Below are 21990 nucleotides of genomic sequence, written 5' to 3'. Positions count from 1 at the left end.
CAGCCTTAAGTCAGCAGTGCCTGTATGGCACAGTTGATTGAGCATTTGCCTGTTGCCCAAAAGGTTGCTGGTTCAACTCCAGCCGGGGACTACTTGTTTCAATGAAATGGGGAAGTGTATGCTTGTGTCTACCTTGCATTCACTGTCTTAAATGATTACAGACGAAGGCATGTGGAAACGGGGCTTTGTTCTAACTGCCCGTCCCTATGCAGTTCTTCTGCACATGCTCGCAGAGACGTGAATCCATCCATTCAAAGATAAAAAAAATTCCTGCCCCAGCACAACACAGCAGCCAATCAGGATAGCCACTGAGCGGATCGCGCGTTTTGATCCACCGACAGTGGATAATCCTGCATGGCTGCCATGTTTCCAGGAGCAGGGGGGTAGAAGCTGCCACGGGGAGCATGAATCCGTGCTCCAAAGCTCCCAATTCTTAGTAAAACTGTAATTTTATGCTCCAATGTGAGACTCAGTAATTTCTCCGTGTGAGATTCCGTTAAGTGGGAGGTGATATGAAAGATCTCTGCTGGAGGCAGAGGTGTAGCTGGGCCAGAGTGCACCCGGTGCGCACTCTGACTTTTTCTCCTGGGAAATGTAGCTCCCACCAGGCCGTTTGCAGCCTGGAAGGGACACAGGTAGGCCTCTTCTCCAGCCTGCTCCATTTGTTAAAGTATGTGTGGGGGAGGGGTGTCGCGGGGGGGCGGGAGTGAGCTGAGCGGGCGACTGACGAGGGGAAGGGGGAGGGGAGGGGGAATTTTCTGCCCCCCACATGACCCAAAGCCGTGCGCCTGGTGTGTGGTGCACCCCCCATCCCCTGGTAGCTCCACCACTGGCCAGTGGCTCTGAACAGCCAATGTCAATCTGAGTACACTGTACTGATATTGATGAACCAACAGCTTTATGTATCATTGAACACAGGTATTGTTTGGTCCCCCCCCACAGGTAAATACAACGACTTCATTGAAGCCAACCGGATTGAGGATGCTAGCGAAAGGATGAAGACTTTGCGCAAACTGGTACGTTGTTTGAGAGAGGGGAATTGCCCTGTGAGTTGATTGCTCTTTCCAAAGGAAAACATGATTTGAACCATAAAACAGCATAAAAATCATTAAAATAGACACACTACTTTTGTTAAAAAAACCCTTAGTTATTAAAATGGTAAGGAGGTTGCTAACAGGATGACATGTTGAGATTTGAGAAATGACTTGTTCTCTTGCTGCAGAGCTACGATCATATGCTGCTGTAGTGAGGTCACTGCCAAGTTCGTGTCCAGTCACACACTCGTCCACACATAGGACATTTATTCTACCAAAGGGCTGTCCAACTCTGGCCCTCCAGATGTTCATGGACTATGATCCCCATCTGCCCCTGCTGGCAGTCCATGAACATCTGGAGAGCCAGAGTTGGACACCCCTACTCTAAAATATATCAGAAAGCCCAGCTATTCCTCAGCAACAGGTATTCATTCCTCTTGCCTTCAGTTGTGCGGGCATGGAAATGTTACTTCATGTGAACAGATACAGTATGAAGAGAGAGAAAAAAACTATTATTCCCTTAATCCAGAGAAAAACATGAGATGGGAAATATTCCTAGTTTGCCTTGTAGGCTGTGGAGAGAAGTGAGTGAGATAGATAAATATTCACTCCATAACTACAACAGGCTGGGTGCAAACAGAGATGTTCTTAGGTATGGGGAGCTGGGGAGCTAAGCGCGATCATCCCTGGCAAACGGAGAGACCTGTGTTGCTATTCAAAAGCATGTGATGGCAAACTACCTCTGCTCACTTTTTGCCTTGCAATCGCCACGATTTGGTTGCAACTTGACAGTGCTTTATTATTATTGTTGTTATTTAATTTAGTTTAATGTATGAGTTTTCAAGCTTCAGAGTTTGACAGAGCCCAACAGCTGCCTGGGGAAGACTGATTTGTAATTTCATGTTCACATTTTTGATGCAATGAAAGGTATAATTTTACTATAGTAGAAAACCATGGAGGAATCCTAAAGAAACTACGGAAGGATTGGAAGAAGCTCTAAGGTACGTAAAGGATTGCAGACGTAAACAGATTTTTTCTATTACTCCAGATCCGGGACTTACCAGACTATTATTATGAGACACTCAAGTTCTTGGTGGGACATCTAAAGAAAATTGCAGACCATTCCGAGAAAAATAAGGTAGGGCTCAATCCTTTTCCCAGTTCCCCAGATATATGCAACAGGAAATTGTGATTGAAATTAAAATAATGTCCGAGAAGATCCAGCTTGGTGCAGCAAATACAACGTTGTGTTTGGATATGGGAGACTCACTTTCAAATATTGTTTGGACTGAATATGTGGACTCATCAACTTTTAAGTTTTTTAACTTTTATTAAGTTAAATTTATATTGTGTGTTGGAGCTGTTTTGCTGTTGTACTAATGGAAGAAAAAATGTATTTTAAAAAGTCTGCCCTAAGAAAACCTGTAATTTTTCCAAGGAAGAAGATTTTTTAAAGTATATATTTTGTGTTAAATTTTGTTACTCAGCACTAAAGTGCATTAGCAGTTAATTATATAAATCATACTAAAATTAATTTTAAAAACCCCTTTATTTTTAAAGAAACTGTATTCAAGTGCGTGATTTTTAGCTTTCTGTAATAGCAAGTAGTGCACTATAAAAACACTAAAATATTGATGAGGACCATTTTTTACAAATTAATTATTAAATAACACTTCTCGGGCTGCCTTGTAATGTAGACATTGAGCCAATCTCAAATTGAGTGGAGATAGTTTATTATTGATTCCCAGTCCCCATATGAAAAATGATTTAATTCAAATTGTAAACTTGTTGGAAATAGAGATTTGTCCGTTTTGTTTAAAACTATCAACTGCCACACATATTTAAATGTAGGAATTAAAAAAAAAGTTTTATTCTGCACTAGAGTGAACAGCATTTGTGACTCTGTATCTTCTGTGAGAGTAGCAAGAGTGGGTGCACTCTAATCTGGAGAATCGGGTTTGATTCCCTGCTCTGCCACTTGAGCTGTGGAGGCTTATCTGGGGAACTAAGATTAGCCTGTACACTCCCACACACGCCAGCTGGGTGACCTTGGGCTAGTCACAGCTTTATGGAGCTTTCTCAGCCCCACCCACCTTGCAGGGTGTTTGTTGTGAGGGGGAAGGGCAAGGAGTTTGTAAGCCCCTTTGAGTCTCCTTACAGGAGAGAAAGGGGGGATATAAATCCAAACTCCTCCTCCTACTCCTCTTTCTTCTTCTCAACGTTCAGTCTGTTAGTCAGTGAACCCCACGAGCTGTGTAGTTCATCTTGGTTTTGTCATTATTAACAAGTTAATTTGGATCCCAGGTTGAGATGCTGACAGCAGGCAAGTTTGGTGGACTCATAACTAAATGATTATTACAACTTTGGTTCTGTTCGACAGATGGAACCCCGGAACCTGGCGCTGGTCTTTGGTCCGACTCTTGTCAGGACATCAGAGGACAACATGACTGATATGGTCACACACATGCCGGACCGCTACAAAATCGTGGAGACCCTCATCCAGCACGTAAGGGGCAGGAATCCTCCTGGGGCTACCAGGGTCCCAGACGCAGCAGGAGAAGGGTTGAGACAGAGTTATAAGGGTTCAGAAGGGGTTGGGAGGGTTATTTAAAAAAAAATGAAATTATAGTGGCTTTCCTGAAAAAAATGCTCAGGGAAAATATATTATAGAACAGAAGACTTTTTTTTGCAAGTTTTCCCCTCCTCTTTCTGCAATCATTATCTTTGCTTTAGAAATCTAATTTGACATTTCTGAATTTAATGAGACTGGTGAGTAGAACCTTATAATGAACTGTATGAGATGACTCTTATCTTCAGCAAGCATTCAATGATTTATAAAGTGCTGAGATCATGTGTGGTTGTTAATCAACTGCAGAACTGCAGAGATCAGGCCTTTGTGGCTGTTAATCAACTGCAGAATTTATGCATTTATTGTTAAAATATTGACCGTTCAATATACACTTTTCTTGGTAGGAATAGACCTGAAAAGGAATTTGCATAAGTTAAAAAGAATCTGCATAAGTTAAAAAGAATCTGCTAGGGACAAACAAAGAAGGAGAACAAAACTTAGCCCTATAGCAGCGGAATTAAGTATCCAAAGGTCACGAAAATAGAAATGAATCACCACTAACTACAAAATTATAAAAATATTTTTTAAAATATATTCACCTACACATATAAAACACTAATGGCTTCAGCTAGACAATTTTTGATTCTGGACAACCAGACATCTTTTATTTATTAGTATTTATTGTTGATTTATGATATTTATACCCTACCCCATACTGGTGACTCCAGGAGGCTTACAAAGATTTTTTAAAAATAAAAACCACAATAAAAATCATGACTAAAATATAACAATTAAAACAGCAATAAAATCACATTAAAATGACCCCTCACACCCAGACCAGCAGCTGTGCAGGGGGTTTGCAGGGAGCGTAACCAAATACTTGGATGAAGAGGAAGGTCTTTGCCATGTTTTTAAACCCCATGGGGGGTCTCTGAGGGAAGACTATTCCAGAGCCAGGGGCAATCACAAAAAAGCCCGCCTGGATGCTCTCACCTCACATCCCTCAGCAGGGGAGGTATCACCAAGAGCACCTCCCCCTGTGTCCTCAGTGCCTGGGCAGGTGCATATGGGCACAGGTGCTCCTTCATGTAGGCAGGGCCCAAGCTGTTTAGGGCTTTGTATGTCAGATTGCCAGATAGCCTTCCTCAGTAGTCACAGCTAAACCATCTAACCTCCAGACCAGTGATAATATTTATTATCCTCTGTATGACTGGGATACATTGATTTGCAAAAACAACTTCAAATGGTGCTTGGGTTTTCACACACGATTAGAATCTTCAATAAGCGATGAATATATTGTCCCAGTGCATACCAAATTCTTGACGGGAAGATGATATAACCTTGCTACAACAAGGTTTTATTGTACCTCGGTCATGAAATACCAATTGTAAGTCTGGCACAAATGATTATTCACTGTTAGGGACAAACTATGGGAACTCAGGTTGGAATTCTCTTTCTCAACAACCATGTGGCATCTGCAGAGAGCATCCTTCCTAGAGTGTAACAGGTTTCCATTCATCCTGTGACTCCATATGAATGAAAAAGCTCTGTTCCCAGAGCCCTTTCAGCCCAGGAGATTGTGTGTGTGTGTGTGTGTGTGTGTGTGTGAAATTGCAGTCCTGATCCACATCAGCTCCTGTGGGTTCTTGGGGAAGTACGTCCCTGCAGCTGCGACTTGACCAGTGGCCAAATGTATTGTGTACTTTGCCTCTCAGAAACCATCTTTCTTAAGATGAGGCTCCAGGCATTCTGCAGTATGCGAAGGATCACAGAAAGATAGAAGATATAACATGCATCAAAACCATCCTGATACATATCAAAACATTTTGGGGCTTCCAGAATCTCTTTCAAACAGAAGTGTTTTATTGCCCCTTTCTCTAAAAAAAACAAAGAAAACCCAACCAAACAAGAGGGAAGCCCATACCTTCAAGGGAAGCTTGTTGCGGAGCATTAGAGCAGTTACAGGCAGTTCCTTGGAACGGGGCTGATGTTGGTTGTTGTGGGCTTTTCGGGCAATGTGGCCGTGGTCTGGTAGATCTTGTTCCTAACGTTTTGCCTGCATCTGTAGCTGGCATCTTCAGAGGCATATCACAGAGGGAAGAGTCTGAAGATGGCAGCCACAGATGCAGGCGAAACGTTAGGAACAAGATGTGCCAGACCACGGCCACACAGCCCGGAAAACCCACCACAACCAGTTGAGTCCAGCCATGAAAGCCTTTGACAAGACAGGGCTGATGTTCTTTGTACCTCTTTAATTGAAGGGGCTGCTAGAATAAATTCCTTCTTCTTCTTCTTCTCTCCCTCTCTTCCTCCTCCCTCCCTTCCTCCCTCCTTTGCTTTTTCTCCACCTCCCCTCCCTTTCTCATCTCTCCATAAAATCTTCTCAGTGAGCGTGGAATGCTCCCAAGGGGGAAAACAGTAATGAGTTACTTGATAAAACCTCCATCATTTCATTAATATCCTTCCATAATACTTCAGCGGACGGGCAATGCCTAGTCAATGGGGTGTGATTAATTCCTCTCTGACAATTCGACAGCTTCTAAAAGTTTGTAAAGGGTACCAGATGAAAAAAAGGCAGCCGTGTAGGGCAGGCGAAGGAGAGGGAGCCCTGCTCCACTGAACTGAAGATGGGACATTGGAAATGAATCATCCACAAATATGTCACTCGTGGAGGGAAGAAAACCTATTCAGAGCGTGGACGGCCCGGCCTTTGTAGTGACCTCAGTGCTTGGTGTGGTTTGCAAAAGGATCCTCAACAGACCGCGACAACTTGAAATGGCAAACCCGTAGGGTGGTCAGCTCCAGAGTTAGGGAATACCCGGAGATTTGGGCAGTGGGGCCTGGGGACAGTGGGGCTTGGAAAGGAGAGAGAGCTCAGCAGGGGATAAAGCCATTGAGGCCACTTTGCACAGCAGCCATTTTCTCCAGGCGAACGGATCTGGAGATCTGTTGTAATCCCAGGAGATAGCCAGCCATCACATGGAGGTTGGCACCCCTCCAAACAATGAGGCTACAGCTCACCTAAATCTGCTCTTTTTCCTCTTTGCGACTCCGCTGAAGGGCCAAAGAGTTCAGGCCTGGCGTCTGTGGCCGGCACCTCTCCAGGAGCAGGCAGGAGGCTGCAGAATCTTGGCCTTTAAATGGTAGTTGCTGAGCAACCCTGTCGAGTCAATCATCCCTGGGGGGCGGGCCCTCTGCTCATCCTGGCCGCAGAAATTAGGCAATTTAATTTCAAGGAATAGATGGCGTTTAGTAGAATCCTCTCAGTTCCAATGATATGAGAGCCAGCATAGTGGAGTGGTTAAGAGCAGATGGATTCTAATCTGGAGAACCGGGTTTGATTCCGCACTCCTCCACCTGAGTGAACCAGATGTATTTCCCCGCTCCTACACATGAAGCCTGCTGGGTTACCTGGGGCTAGTCACAGTTCTTCGGAACTCTCTCAGCCCCACCTACCTCACAAGGTGTCTGTTGCGGGGAGAGGAAGGGAAAGGAGCTTGTAAGCCACCTTGAGTCTCCTTACAGGAAGGAAAGATGGGGTATAAATCAAAATTCTTCTTCTTCTTCTTCTGGACTGGCTGGACTCCCCTTCCCTCTGCTTCCTCTCTTTCTTCCTCAGCTTCATTTTGCTTGCACAGTGCGGGGCATTGTGGGCTAGAAGAGTGTAACAGTAAATAGCTCCTAATTGGCTAACCTGCATGTTAACCCCCCCACCCCTAGCAAATAATAAAAAGAGGAGGGAGGTTAATTTACAGAATGAGGCTATCTTTTGCATTCATTCTGTGCTGAGATTAACTTCAGAGGAGCTCGTGGTTTGAGATTAAATGCTAAGAAGAACCTGTTATTAATAACACTACTTTCATATGAAGTGTTTCATGTATATTTAATCTTGGTGGTCCTTTCAGCGGCCAGACTGGTAAATTAAGCCAGGCGTTCAGTTTATAATGGACAGTTCATGTATAGTGTCAGCTGTTAAGCCCAGAGGATATTGGGCTGATGCCCCCGAAGGAGCAACTTGCCTTTTAAATGCATTTCTATTTTTACCTGTCCATACATGTCATGTTTAGGCTGATGGTTTAGCTTGATGCCTTGACTCTGTTTTGACTTCTCTGCCTTTTCATCCTTGCAGTCAGACTGGTTTTTCAGTGAGAAGGAGGATAAAGGTGAAACGGTAAGTCACTGCTAAGGAAAGGGCTTATTTTGTCCTAGATGATGGGGAAGTGGGAGGTGGCAACACAGCTGTTGCTAGGTGTGTTTAGTTGGTGCTGCCAGCTGTTGTGGAGGAGAGGAGAGCTGTACCCAGAGGCTTGTTTGTACTAACACAACTGCCAGGTACTGCCAGGTACAGATGGCTCCGAAGAACTGTGACTAGCCCCAGGTCACCCTTTGTATTCCCCGCTTCATGTGTAGGAGCGGGGAAACAGCTTCCAAGCTGTTTTCTGCTGCTTCAGCCACCCTGTGGAGTCAGTATTTGTGAAATCATGTTCTTTGTGTGTCGGCCTACAAGTTTTGCTGTGGAGCCAATGGGGCAGGGGTCCCAAACATGGTTCCCACAGGCCCAATGGTGGTTGCGGACCCCTTTTTCCCTTTTAGAAAGTGGGTGTGGTGACATGGGACTCTTACCCAGTGTGTCTTCTGTCTGGAGATCCAAATGGTCATGCAGATTAAAATAGCATTGTTTTTGAGGCAGCAGCCACTGCAGGGTTGGTTTTATTCTCTCAGTCTTCTTTCCCAATGTGTTTTAAAAAATGATCCCTCTTCTCGGCAGTGCTTGGGCTTACGCCGCGTATTTGGCTCTGCCTACTGCAGCAGTCATTTTATTCGTTTATTCTGTAAATTTACATCCCACCCATCACCGAAGACCTGGGAGCGTGGGTGTTGACTGTGCCTCCTGGGGCAACCATTTTATGACTGCACCCACCAACCTGTGTCAGAATTCAGAGATTGCCCTCAGTGAGGAGATTTGGGGACCCCTGTGGGAGGTTTTGGGAGGGTTTTGAAGAAAAAGAAGAGTCACCCAGCTGGTATGTGTTGGAGTGCACAAGCTAATCTGGTTCACCAGATAAGCCTCCCAGCTCAAGTGGCAGAGTGGGGAATCAAACCCGTTTCTCCAGATCAGAGTGTCCCTGCTCTTAACCACTACACCACACTGAAGAAGGAAAAACAGCACAGAGGGGCAGGCTGCTGGTCATGAGTAGCAAAGAGTATATGTGATTCTGGGAAGCAGAAACCCCCTGTTATCTTCTTGCGCAATCAAAACAAAAGGCTTTGTAGCATGAAAGGAAGAACTGAGATGAGTGGAGCATTCCCAAGTTCCCAGTCTTGAGACTTGCCCTGTGTAAGTGCTTCCGACTGGAGCAGAAAGGGATAACCAGGGAACATCGCAGACCTACTGGTTACCTTGATCCGTCGCTTCCTAACTTCTTATGTGTTCATTTTGCAGACCCCGGTAGATGAGCAGGAAGCCCAGTCAGTGCCAAATATCGAGTACCTTCTGCCCAACATCAGGAGGACGATGGTGGCACCCGGGGACGCTTCAGGTAAGCAAGCAGGACTGGGCTGCAAGAGAGTCACTGGAAATAAACCAGTGGAATTCCCACAATTCAAACTCCTGACTGGTTTTGCTGACCTTTGTCTCCGTGGGATGATTCTCCTCCTGAGTAGCTGCTTCATAAAAAGGGTCCTTAGATCCTCCTTCTCTTCCCTGACCTGCTCGCCTGCTCTCAGGTCTAATGTGTGCAGCCCCTTTTAAGATTTTCTTTAGCTTTGTGAATATTCCTTAGTAGTTTCTGGCTGAGTGAACCCACCCGCCCCATCATCTTATGTCCTTCATCCAAAAGACGTCCGTGTTCTCCAAAGACTGTACGCCATCAGTATGATAGCCACCCAAAATGACTTTCTCCTGGTCTTCCATGGACCAGTCTGAACTTTACCTGTTGTGTTGTCAGCAAGAAAATGTATCTCCCTTCCCCCTTCATCCCACATTTATTTCAATGTAATAATTGTCTGTGGGCAATAGCAGTTTAAATATCCTTTAAGTTTCTTCAAGAGATTCCAATTCATAGGCCAGAGGTCTCCAACATGGAGGCCCTGGGTGCCATGGCACCCACCACCCCTTTTCTGGCTCCTGACAAGTGGTTTTAGAAAGTGAGTGTGGCCAGATGGAGCTTTTGACCAGCAAGACTTCTCACTGGCCACTGGAACTTTGATGAGCTGTGCAGACTTTTAAAAACATGGCTTTGGCAGCAGATGCCACCACTGCACCAGAATTTTCACAGTGTAACTGAAAGCTAGGGCAGCCATTTTGTAGCTAGCTCCACCTTCTGCAGCAGCCATTTTATGTGGCTGCGCCCGCCACACTATGTCAGAATTCCAGATGTGCCCCCAGGCTCAAAAATGTCAGGGACCCTTAGAAGAAGATTTTCCTAACACTTCATTCCTGATTGTATGTATTCTAGGAGGGTGGTTGTTTGGTTAAGTGGATTCTCCCCTTTGGACTTTATGAACGTCCTTAACTTTTTTTGCTGTCTTTCTTCTTTCCTTCCTTCTCTCTTCTCCTCCTTCTCCTCCTTTCTACTTCAGCGGATCTACCGGAGCTCTAGAGCTGGTACAGTGTGGTTGTGCTCTGGTGTTCATGCACTAATTCCATCAAGTGATCACGAGAGATTGAGGCAGGCGAGTTGGAAGGCAGCGACGTGTGGTTTTCTGGTTCCTTACTAGTCCGTCCACAGTGGCACAGTGTCATGAGGCAAACTCGTAGTTTTGACTCCAGCGCGGCTTCTTTCGGTTCAGATTTGGGGGTGAAACTGTTGGCTACTCTACTTATTTGGGGTTGAGTCTGATGTGCTGAAGCCGATTTGTACTTCATTTAAGGTCAATTGCCAAAATCAAAATTTATTCCTTGAGAAGACCCCCAGATTAATTAAAAAAAACAAAAACAAACCTACTTGAGATAACTGGATGGAATGGAAAGAGCAAATTATTATCACAAGCAGCCATATCAATGCATAACTTCCATGCAGATCCTCATTGACATGGGCAGTTTTAAAAAACATATTCATTAATTTTTCTCCCATGAAAGTGCCGTGCCAAATGCTAAAAAAAACCCAACAAAATGTATGATGCTTCTCTGTTGGAAATGCACAGCATGGTGTATAAGAACAACAAATCCATAATGAAAACAAGTGCAGAATCAGTGTGGAGTTAGCATGGCCTTTTCCCTGCCTGTCCTCTCTCTCGTAATCACTAGCCACTAACTCCACGTGGGCACGCGGGGGGTGGGGCGGACTGTGGAGGGTGCCGGCCTTGGGGGCCATCCATTATCTTGTCTGTGTGGTTGCATTGTCACTGATGTTGCTGTGGCAAATTTAAGGAGGAGGGAGGGAGCTTTTGCACAGATGACTCGCTTGGGGTTGTATCCCCTTTCTTTCCACCACTGTTAAAAGATGAAAAATTAACACCTGGTCAGTGGGCTGTTTCTGTCACCTTGAGCTGATGCCCTCTTTTGGGTTCCCAAATGCCCACCCCTGCCGTGGGCGCCTGTTTCTGCTTGCTTTTTGCTGGGTATGTCTCGCTCGACTTTTAATTTATTTAAAACTCAGGCAGCATGTGAACAAACACACCTGGGGGGGATCGCATAGCCTTGATTTGAATTGCACTACCCCAAGACAAAAACAATATTTTCTCTTTAGCATGGCCCCCTGAAATTAGCACAGCTGACCCCTTTCTTTAGCTCTTGCAGGTTTTTTTTTGGGGGGGGGGGGTAACATGTATATTTACAATATATAATCCTGTCAAGCAGAGTATTAGCAGAAATGTGGATTGTGTGGCACGTTAAATTAGAATAGTTATCTCTCAAGAGACCAGCAGTTTTACCTCAGAAGTTCATAAACATAAGGAGAACTTTACTTTAACTGAGAGAGAAAACATATGCAGTATATACATATCAACAAAATATCACATATATATGGTTACATTCACGGTTCATCGTTTGTTACCGTTTTGGTTGTTCTAGTAAGCTTAAACAGTAACTTTAGTCAGAGCACTATTACATAGTATTGGTTAGCACAATACATTACATAGTATTGGTTAGCAGTACACAGAGCAACCTCAGGGAACAACAGAACACTACCAATGGATGTTAACTGTCACCTTTAGAGTGTTTGTGTAGCTTCCCAGAATTCTCTGCTGCTTGTGCTGCTGCTGCATGCAAACAAGGCTGGAAATTCCAACACATATTGCAAACCAGTAGTGATCAATATTCCACCTCTTATTCCTAAAGGTGGGAAGCAGCATTGGTGGAAAGCCTGGGTCGCCATGCCCTGTTTCCTTGGTCCTCTGGGGCAATGGTTGGTGGCTGTATGAACCAGGATACTGGAATGGATGTGCTACCACAGTAGAGACGTGACTTTTGGGAGGTCAAGCAAGCATGTCTAGGCTTTGGGCTGCTAGGCTTTGGGCTGATGCCCCCCTCAAGAAGCAGCCAGGGCACATGCCCTACTTGCCCCATCCTAAATATGCCTCTGTACCACAAGGCTTTTCTTATATACTACCTGCAGCTCACCAGCCATTCTTTATCACCTGCAAAGTGCTTCACCGTTTCCTGGTTTTTGCAGTCCCAAGCAGACAGAAGAAAGATTTCCTAGTGGGATGACCCTATATGAATGCCTGGTGGGATGACCCTATATGAATTTGCTCTGACCTTGCTCTGGCAGAGAAGAATTCAGTATGCCCATTTCCATGCATTTGTATGCAGAAAACATTCCATCAGGACTTGTTCAGGAAACTGTTCCCAAGCCAACATATGTGGCTGGTGGACTGCTTTTGGTTCTGTGGGTCAGATGTTGTACAGACATGACAAACTAACCACTACCAAAGCCCAGAACGCTGTGTGTTCCTTGGGGGATTTATTCAAGATTGCTGTGCCCATAGGTACAGTGGTACTCCAACAGCAATAGGGAGAACCATCACTCCAGAAGTAGATGTCTGTCTAGTACAGGGCTTCCCAGTGTGGAGTCCATTGCTTCCTGCAGAGAGACACCCTGTGTCTGAGTGGTGTTCACTAACCATTGTCTTGATTCTAGTGTTTTTAAGTACAACCTGGAAAACCCACAACATCCTAGTGATTCTGGCTGTGAAACCCTTTGACAATACTTCTGAATGACAGGATTTGATTGGCAACACAGATTTTAAAAAAATGTTGCCTTGCCAGCAGCTGCTACCGCAGAAGAAGAATCTACAGTGTGTGGCTGAAGTTAAGCTGCGGCAGTTGTGCCTCCTGTAGCAGCCATTTTGTTGCTGCACTAACCAGACTTCCAAACGTATTTGCAAATTCAAAAAGATCGGGGACCCCTGGAGTAATATGTCTTTTAAATAAATTCTAAAAAATTCTATCACCCTCTCAAGGGAGCAGCAGTGGCGTCGTGGCTAAGAGCAGTGGCTAAGAGCAGGTGCACTCTGATCTGGAGGAACCGGGTTTGATTCCCAGCTCTGCCGCTTGAGTTGTGGAGGCTTATCTGGGGAACTAAGATTAGCCTGTGCACTCCCACACATGCCAGCTGGGTGACCTTGAGCTAGTCACAGCTTCTCGGAGCTCTCTCAGCCCCACCCACCTCACAGGGTGTTTGTTGTGAGGGGGGAAGGGAAAGGAGATTGTAAGCTCCTTTGAGTCTCCTACAGGAGAGAAAGGGGGGATATAAATCCAAACTCTTCTTCTTCAAGGAGCTTCATATGGTGTCTTTTGTTCTCCCTTCCTCGTTTTATTCTGAAATCAACCCTGTGAGGTATGTTAGGCTGAAGGAAAGTGACTGGCCCCGGGTCTCCTAGTAAGCTTTCAAGACAGAACGCGGGGATTTGAACCCAGGTCTCCTCTTCCATCTTGCTTACCACTACACCATATGGCTTTGTCATCCTCTAAGTCACTGTTCAGGGGCAAGCCAGATGTCCAGTGCCCTGCAAGTTTTCTGTTCCCCTCTGCTTCTATGGCCCTTGTGCCTAGCAGATGTGCCTCCTTCATTTGATTTTGTTCAGCCTTGTTCCATTGGCTTTGCTGGTAGCACTGTTGTTTGTATAGTGTGGGTGAATGTGCCAGGGGGTGGTAGGGTCATCAGCATCACAGACAATATTCTTTTCCATTCATGGTGTTTTGCCAACGAGGCGCGCTCAATGCCTTTCTTGTTCCTAGTTTCTGTTTCCCCCTCTTCTTTTGGCGGTTATCAGGGCACAAAATTACACTTTGTCTTCTTATTGTGTTTTTAAAAAAACCCATCTGCATAGTATGAGGCATGGTTAGTTCTCTGCTTTTAAATAGTGAGGACTGATTCTGGCCACTTATTGCAATCCCAGGAGGTGTGTTTGTGAACTGGCAGGCAGATAGTGTTGCCAACCTCCAGGTGGTGGCTAAAGATTCCCGGGCATTATAACTGGTTTCCAGATGGTGGAGATTTGTTTCCCCGGAAAAAATGGCTGCCTTGGAAAGTGGACTTCAATGCATTGTACCCTGCTGAGATCAGGGACGTACTGCCCAGGGGAACATACGGGGTCAAATGTCCCTGAGCTGTGGCCATTTAGTCATGTTGGGGGTGGGAAATCGCCCTGCCACACCCCTCCTTCTTCCCCCCAGGTCCATACACTGACTTTGAGATGACCTGGTGCCCAAAAAGTTGTTTGGTCGTGGCGGGGGAGGGTGGCGGCCCATCTGGTGGGGGAGGGTGGCAGAAGATTTTGCGCTGGGCTACATTTCCCTAGATATGCCCCTGCCACTCAGGTGGAGGAGTGGGGAATCAAACCCGGTTCTCCAGATTAGAGTCCACCTGCTCTTAAGCACTACACCACGCTGAAATTGACCCTGAATTTTTTCAGTTCTTGTTCTCTCTCTCTCTCTCTCTCTCTCTCCCCCCCTCCCCCCCCCCCGGTTTCCCAAGGAAAATAAGATTGGGAATATGGTTGCTAAATCCCCCAGTGGAGCCTGATGAGACCCTGAAAATGCAGCTCCAGAGATCAGTTCTGCTGGAGAAAATGTCTGTTTTGGAGGATAGGCTTTATGAATGAATGAATATTTATTGACAGTCACTGACCAGACTGATATCAAAGGGATTTACATTCATAAATATCAATTTTGAAAACTACAAAACTACAATCTAAATTTAAAATTTGAAATTAGAATAAAAAACCTTACCAATCAGATATACGAAATTAAATTCATACTCTGTTATCTAAGCATAGTCCTCATTATCTATATACAGACCAATTTAATACCCATTTTTGCTGCTTGAAAACCATATTTATCGGTAAAAACTTTTAAAATAGAATAAAGGAGTTCAAACCAATGCCACTCGCAAGTGACTAATACACTGAATTCATTATTACGTTCTTGATTTTTCTTACAATCCAGGCAAATTTTGCTACTTTTGACAGTGATCTCAGAATTTCTTCCAGAGAACATAATTATTGTAATATTTTCCCTATCCCATAGTTGTCAAACTCGTGGCCCTCCAGATGTTATGGACTACAGTCCCCATCATCCCCTGCCAGCATGATGCTGGCAGGGGATGATGGGAACTGTAGTCCATAACATCTGGAGGGCCACAAGTTTGACACCTGTGCCCTATCCCTTCCTGGGAAACAAGTCAGCACAAGTGGACTCTACGGCATTGTAGAGGTCCCGTCCCTCCCTAAGCCCCGCCTTCCTGAGACTCCGCCCCCAAAATTGCCTTGAATGTTCCTACCTAGAATTTGCAGCCGTAGTTGTGAGTTCCATGTGGTGTGCGAAAGAGAAACCGAGAAGATATGCAGAATCTACCCAGATATATCCAGGACCTTTTTCCAGGGAGAGGCTGGTTTCTGAGCAACCTTAGCAGAGTTCACGAGAAGAAATCAACTTTTCTGCCCCACCCCCTTTCACTGCTGCCTTGTCTGCTACCCCTGGAAAAAAAATTGGGCCCCTGGGGGATCAGAGGATTGAAAAGAACAGCGCGTGGAGTAAACTGGGAGTTTGCAGAAGCAGCATTACGGATCGCAGAAGGCAGGAACTGGCAACAATTTCCCTCCTGTGCTTCTCAGATAGAAAAGCCATTCTGTTGGGAAAACAGAATGGCACCTGAGAACCCGATTCTCTGATTGGACGAGGGTCTGCCGTTTTATGTTTGAGAAGCACAGCTAACACAGGGAAGACATGACAGCAGCACTGGTAAGAATTTGCACAGTCTGATTTGGAAGTGCCAGGTTCTAAGGAGCCAAACAAATTCTGCCAGGAGGACTTTGGGCTACGATGTCGTTGTCTCCTCCTTCTTGGGCAGCCTTGCAAACCTGCCTGCTACCCCAACCCTGTTTCTAATCAGCACTCTCTTCTTTCTTCTTTTTGGGTGATCTCTGCAGATTCGACCAATGGTGGCTCAGCTAAATCAAAGGTAAGGAGACACCCCTGTGTTGGGGGCAGACCATTTGGTGGAGAGATACGGTTCACTCTCACCTGTAAACAGACTTTTAAAAGGCGTACATTTCCCAGTGTACTGACTGTTAACCAGTGGCGAAGCTGCAACGGGACGGGGGGGCGCTGCACCCTGGTCGTATGCCATTAGTGTCACGTGGGGGTGAAAAATTGCCCCCAGACCCCCCTCCCAGGGGGCGGGGTGTGGGCAGGACATGGGCGGATCGGGGTGTGGGCAGATAGGGCACAGAGCATGGGTGGGGGGCACGCCTGGGCAGGTTGTGCCCCAGGCACAGTTTCCTCTCCCTCCATCCCTGCTGTTAATATACAAAGCAGTCACTGGGTGGCTAATCCGAGTTAGGAGATCTAGAATGGAAATCACAGAACCAGGGTTAACGAGTCATTTAGACAAGGCATCGTAACCAGTTCCCATTTGTGCCTTTCTTTTCCCTTATCTTCCCTTTTTTTTGTCACAGGTTTTGTGGACCTCCCGGAAGGAGCACAGCCACAAGGAGATGCTCGCCATCTCCTTTATCTCAGCCGTCGCCCACAAGAGGAAAAAGCGGAGAGAGGCCAAACGTTTCGGGAGCAGCACCGACGACGATTCTGAGCACGAGTCGGCCGCCAAGCCATCCATGAAGGGACCCAAGGAGGAGGACGAGGAGGAGGAGGAGGCCAAGGAGGAGCTCAGAGAGGCCGAGAGCCAGCGGAGCAGCAGGGGTAGAGTTTCCACTCCAGACACACCGAACAGGGCAGAGTTTGCCGCCAAGTTGGAAACAGAGTCTGAAGAGAGGAAGGGGACAGCACCCCGGGGTAGCCCGGATGCCCGGTCCATTGTATCCGGCTACTCCACCCTTTCCACCATCGATCGCAGTGTGTGCTCGGAGGTGCAGTCAATGGCAGAGAGCCGTGGGGAGGAGGCAGATGATGAACGGAGCGAATTCAGCCATGTGGAGACTGACACCGAGAATGGTTTTGGGCCAAGACAGGCCGGGATGGCTGGACAGGCCAGGGTAGCAGTGTCAGGGGAAGGCGGGACGGCTCCCTCTGACAAGGCGACTCACAACCGGGCCTCCTTCAATTCCCACCACCTCATGCAGTGTGACACCCTGGCGCGGCGCAAGCTCTTCCGGCCGTGCCGCAGCAGCGAGAGCTCCTCCAAGAGCAGCACCGAAGTCCCAAGTTCCAGCTCGCTGGGCAGTCAGGAGTCTTTGCAGCCCACGGAAACCCACGTCAAGCCTTCCCTCACAGAACACCTGCACCTTCGCCTGCGTGGCTCGGTGGACGACATGCCAGTGGTTCATATGCGCAAGCCGCACCCACCCGAGACACGGCGCAAGAAGAACAGCTGGCGGCGCCACACCGTGGTGGTGCCTGGTGGCCTCAAAGACCTGAAGTATGAGTGGAGGGAGCAGCACATATTGGGAGCTCCTGGGGCCTGTCTCTTTGATTCCTCAAACAGAGACCCCCTGAGGGACAACAAGGACTCTGGACTGAGCAGCTTAGAGTCGACCAAAGCTCGGCCTTCCTCGTCCATGCTGGGAAATGTAACAGCTCCCATTCAGCAGGGGACTGACGACCAGCAGCACCCGAAAAGCGGCTCTGAGGGGCACTCAGCTCCCCGGCGTGCTGCCTCCTTGCGTTTCCGCCAGTGTCTCTAGGCAGCTCCCTGTGGAAGCTCTTCCTGGAAGGCTTAGAAGGGTTCGGCCATTTTTGCCCATACCCCTGACCTGCAGGTGGGGAGGGGCAGCTGTAGATGCTGCCTTCCCCTTGAGCTCCCATTGGCAATCCCTGCCTGGACTTCTTTGATACCTCAAACTTCAGTGGAGCAAAGTGTCTCTTCCCTCCCTCCCTTCCTTGCTTTCTGGACTCCTTTCCCTGGTATTAATTTAATGACATCCTTATTTTGTGACACGCAAATTTATTTATTCACCTTCCCCCTTCTTTCCCCCAGAAAAGGAGTTGACGTAGGTGTGGCTGGGACAGAGTGGCACCCCCTAACTGGCAGGGAGGTTTTATCTGAGTTTTGACATTGGGAAGTGATTTGAGTGATGGCAGAATTAACCCCATTTCCACTTAAATTTCACCCACCCTCCATCTGAAGCACTTGTTTTGGGGAGCAAAGGGAGCAGGAAAGCAGGAGCCAAAATTGTTTTGGGATGCCCAAATTTCCGACTGTGCTTCATTTCCATCAAACTGCATTGCCCCACTCATGTCCCTGAGTGCAGAAGGTGACTGGTTCAGTCCCCAGCATCTCCATGTAAAAGGCTTAAGTAGTGGGTGACATGAAAGATATCCAGCCCAGATCCTATCAGACGCTGCCCATCTGATGAGACCATACTGACCTACATAAACCAGTGGTCTGACCCAGTACCATTCAGCTTCATGTGTATTTAACTGAACCCCAAACCAAATGGAGCTTCCAGTGATTTTTTGTGATGCTTAATTTGCCTTGGATGCCAGTCAAGAGCTAGGCTGATTTGATTCCGTTTCATGGCTCATGATGGGGCCTTTTGATACCTTCCCTAATTCTCAGCTTAAGGCAGTTTTGGGGAGCTGCTGCCATTGGGCTCAATTTAGGGGTACCTGGACGTTTTGCTCAGTGCAGCAAATAATGGCTCTCCAGAGCTGTTTCAAATTGGGAAAATGACACACATCATGGGGCAGGGGGACTTAATCCTCCCTCGAGAGCCAGCATGGTGTGGTGGCTAAAAGCAGGTGCACTCTAATGTGGAGAACTGGGTTTGATTCCCCGCTCTGCCCCTTGAGCTGTGGAGACTTGTTCACTTTAACACATGCCAGCTGGGTGACATTGCACTGGTCACAATTCTTCAGAACTCTTTCAGCCCCACCCACCTCACAGGGTGTTTGTTGTGAGGGGGGAAGGGCAAGGAGTTTGTAAGCCCCTTTGAGTCTCCTTACAGGAGAGAAAGGGGGGATATAAATCCAACTCTTCTTCTTCCCTCACATTGTGCTGCATTCCCACATTCAAATCCCTCCCCCCCCCCCAACTTTCCTGAACATCTTAACAAAATTATTGGGAGTGCCAAATAGGGAACTCTTGATTCACATCTGGTTTGGGGTCCTGAGAAGAGACTGCTGGGGAAATTTGAGCAGCCATCCGGTAGGATGTGGGCAGGTGTGTCTGGGTGACCAAACTCGGTTGCCGATCAAGCCGATGTTTTTCTGCTCCAGAGCTCCCCCTTGTGCTGACACGGGTCATTTCCTAATAATAATTGCAACCAGCAATTCTACTGTTGAGAGATTCCTATAAATCACCCACTGGCATAACTGCGTTGGTTCCAAAGATCAGCATATGCAGAAGCCTTTTGCTGGATTTCTCCACTTACCTTGGCTCAGTGTCGGCAAGATTCCTCCAGAGTTCCCATACTCTTCCCTCGGGTTTGCATATGTGCCCGAGTCCCATGGGGTGGTCTGTGCCCACCCACTCACCCATGAAGATCACCTTGTCAGGAGAAAGCAGCCAAAGGCCATGGAACTGTAGCAAACATATCTTTTACCTGGCTTAAAATGCACTATTCTATTCCTGTTTGAGTGACATTATCCTCCCTCCCTTGAAACCTATGCCATGTCAAAGATTTATTGCAGCATAATCTCTGACCCTACCGGAAGAAACTGGTTCTCATTTAGGATGCATAGTGCAGGGAGGTTGAACTCATTTATTAAATGTGACTTGGTTGGGCCAGGTCCTGGGGTGTGTGGCTTCTTTGGCTGACTCCTCATCCCAGATTGGAGGGGGGTGGGGGTGGCAGCTACCTTAGCTTTAGAAGGCTTATGAGAACCAGTGTGGTGTAGTGGTTAAGAGCAGGTGCACTCTAATCTGGAGAACTGGGTTTGATTCCCTGCTCTGCCACTTGAGTTGTGGAGGCTTATCTGGTGAACCAGATTAGTTTATGCACTCCAACACATGCCAGCTGGGTGACCTTGGGCTAGTCACAGTTCTTTGGAGCTCTCTCAGCCCCACCTACCTCACAGGGTGTTTGTTGTTGGGGGGGAAGGGAAAGGAGATTGTAAGCCCCTTTGAGTCTTCTTACAGGAGAGAAAAGGGAGGGGTATAAATACAAACTCTTCTTCTTTTACTGGGACTGTGAGCTGGCTGAGGCAACCCTTGCCAGTCAGACTGGGAGTGAGAGGGATGGTTGCCTCAACTTGTTTGTGGGCCTGATAATCTCTCTCAAGGAGCTGCATCTGCCCCCCATGTTCCACGCCCTGCCCTATTGGCTTTTGCCACAGTGGACTAAAACATCCATCTCTTTGGAATTCCACGTTTTAATCCCAGCTGTGATGTTTCCCTTTTGGCAAACTCCTGCACAAGATCTGGTCCCACCCCTTCAGAGTTGATTGAAAGCCTTAACCCCTGTTCTCTCTCCCTCTGCCCCTTAAGGCCCTGAAACTATTTTCAAGGTCCATTTTTCATTCAGATACTCTAGGCAAAAAAATCTTTGTCCCACCACTGGTTCTCTCCCCTTCTCTTATCTCATAGTCTTTTCTGACAACTCTGGCTTACGCGGTGGCTTTTTGTGGTAATCCACGAAGGTCCTCACAGGTGCTGTTTCATGCTTTTGGTGGGCTGAGTTTGGAGCAGAGAGTAATGTTGATATGCAAACCAGAATTCAGCGGGCTGCTTCTTCCCTTTCAAGAGCTCTCTTGGTGCTAAAAGAAAACACATGTGACAAAACCACCCTTCCTCCCTTCCAAGAAGGCACAAAAGAGTGCAAGAATTCCTGAACAAATTCTTCTTTCTTTGTGCACTGCCCCACCTTTGCTCAACCCACTGGGTGCCCCATCTGCAGCGCAGAGAGGCGAACGACTGGCACTTTGCAATTTGTCTGGGATATTTGTGTTTTGTGTGAGTGTGTGTTTGAGACGGTGGGCAAGCTTGTTGGATTGCCTTTCCCTCCTGGGCCCCATGGCAGACACACTGTAAGAGAGTCTTTGTACTGATAACTCCCCCGAGGAGGATTCATTTCCCCCCAGCTATGCCTGCAACAACCAAATCACACCACCTTGTGCTACCCAGTTGCTCTCTGAAGCTTGCACATTTGGTGGTTCTCGGTGCTACAGGTTGTTTGTTTTTGAACACCATCTTCCCCACCCCCTCCTGGCTTCCTCATTGTGTTCGGCAGAAGGATGCAAACCAAAAGGCTGCTCTTTTGTGCATCAGGGTAGAAGAGTCTCCCCTACTAGGCATTATTCTTACAAGAAAGGATGTCTGACATTGAGTGTCTGTTTCTGGATGTTCAGGCCCTTGGGTGCTCATAAAGCCACGCTAGAAAAATGTCTTCTTCCGGGTCTTTAACATGTGGTAGCCACTGCAGAGTGACCTGGAAACGTCACCTTCATGCTGGTAGTTCTCTGTCCAAAGCAATTTAGGGTTAGCCTAATTTCTGTTGGTGTTCTCGAGGGCATATTGCTTTATTTGTGGCAGGTTCAGAATCAGTGAAGGGCTTTGACCTCTATGCCCATTTATTGGCCATCTTGGGCAACAGGTTGGCTGCTTGTGAGAGACAGGATGCTGGACTAGATGGACCACTGGTCTGACCAGCAGGATTGTTACATTCTTATGGCCTCGGTGCCTTATGCCCCAACCATTGGAAAGCCAACTCCTATCTGAAACCTGCAGGAAGCCATCACACAGAACTGCCTGTGCTTCCAGGAGTATCTGTGTCAGTGTGGACTAGTTCATACATGTGTGTTTGTGAGTTAATGACTATAGTAAGCCGATGCAGATAAAATGCCATAAGCATTTGCCGGTGTTGACCTGAGCACAAGGCTTGCAAAAATAGCTTGCAAGTCGTCCATCAGGTGTTCAGATGAGAAATCAGGTGGGCATGCTTGCAGGTCAGTGATGAAACCTACTCTGGAACAGGCGGGGAAGTCCAAATTCTGGACCTGAGAGGCATGCTTGCAGATGTCAGCATTAATATGTAGCTTTGTTT

The 21990-nt window shown here is 47.0% G+C and overlaps 1 protein-coding gene across 3 annotated transcripts in view; it reads left to right on the top strand.

The window, feature by feature from the left end:
- Positions 1-18840, top strand: part of ARHGAP23 (Rho GTPase activating protein 23) — a 74533-nt gene extending 55693 nt beyond the window's left edge. For 2 of the 3 annotated variants that reach the window (XM_048517539.1, XM_048517538.1), the window contains exons 16-22: positions 943-1016; positions 2083-2172; positions 3415-3540; positions 7733-7774; positions 9047-9143; positions 15979-16010; positions 16507-18840. In XM_048517539.1, the coding sequence (XP_048373496.1) occupies positions 943-1016; positions 2083-2172; positions 3415-3540; positions 7733-7774; positions 9047-9143; positions 15979-16010; positions 16507-17691 (1646 nt within the window). In that variant the 3' untranslated portion in view covers positions 17692-18840. Of the gene's footprint in view, positions 1-942; positions 1017-2082; positions 2173-3414; positions 3541-7732; positions 7775-9046; positions 9144-10185; positions 10211-15978; positions 16011-16506 lie in introns of all 3 variants that reach the window. The other variant, XM_048517540.1, reaches the window with a different exon arrangement.
- The last annotated feature ends 3150 nt before the right edge of the window (positions 18841-21990 follow it).

The sequence above is a fragment of the Sphaerodactylus townsendi genome, linkage group LG15 (genome assembly GCF_021028975.2).
Source record: "Sphaerodactylus townsendi isolate TG3544 linkage group LG15, MPM_Stown_v2.3, whole genome shotgun sequence".
Lineage (NCBI taxonomy): Eukaryota > Metazoa > Chordata > Lepidosauria > Squamata > Sphaerodactylidae > Sphaerodactylus > Sphaerodactylus townsendi.
Note: the sequence above shows the minus strand (reverse complement) of the source record. Positions and strands in the feature narration are given on the sequence as shown.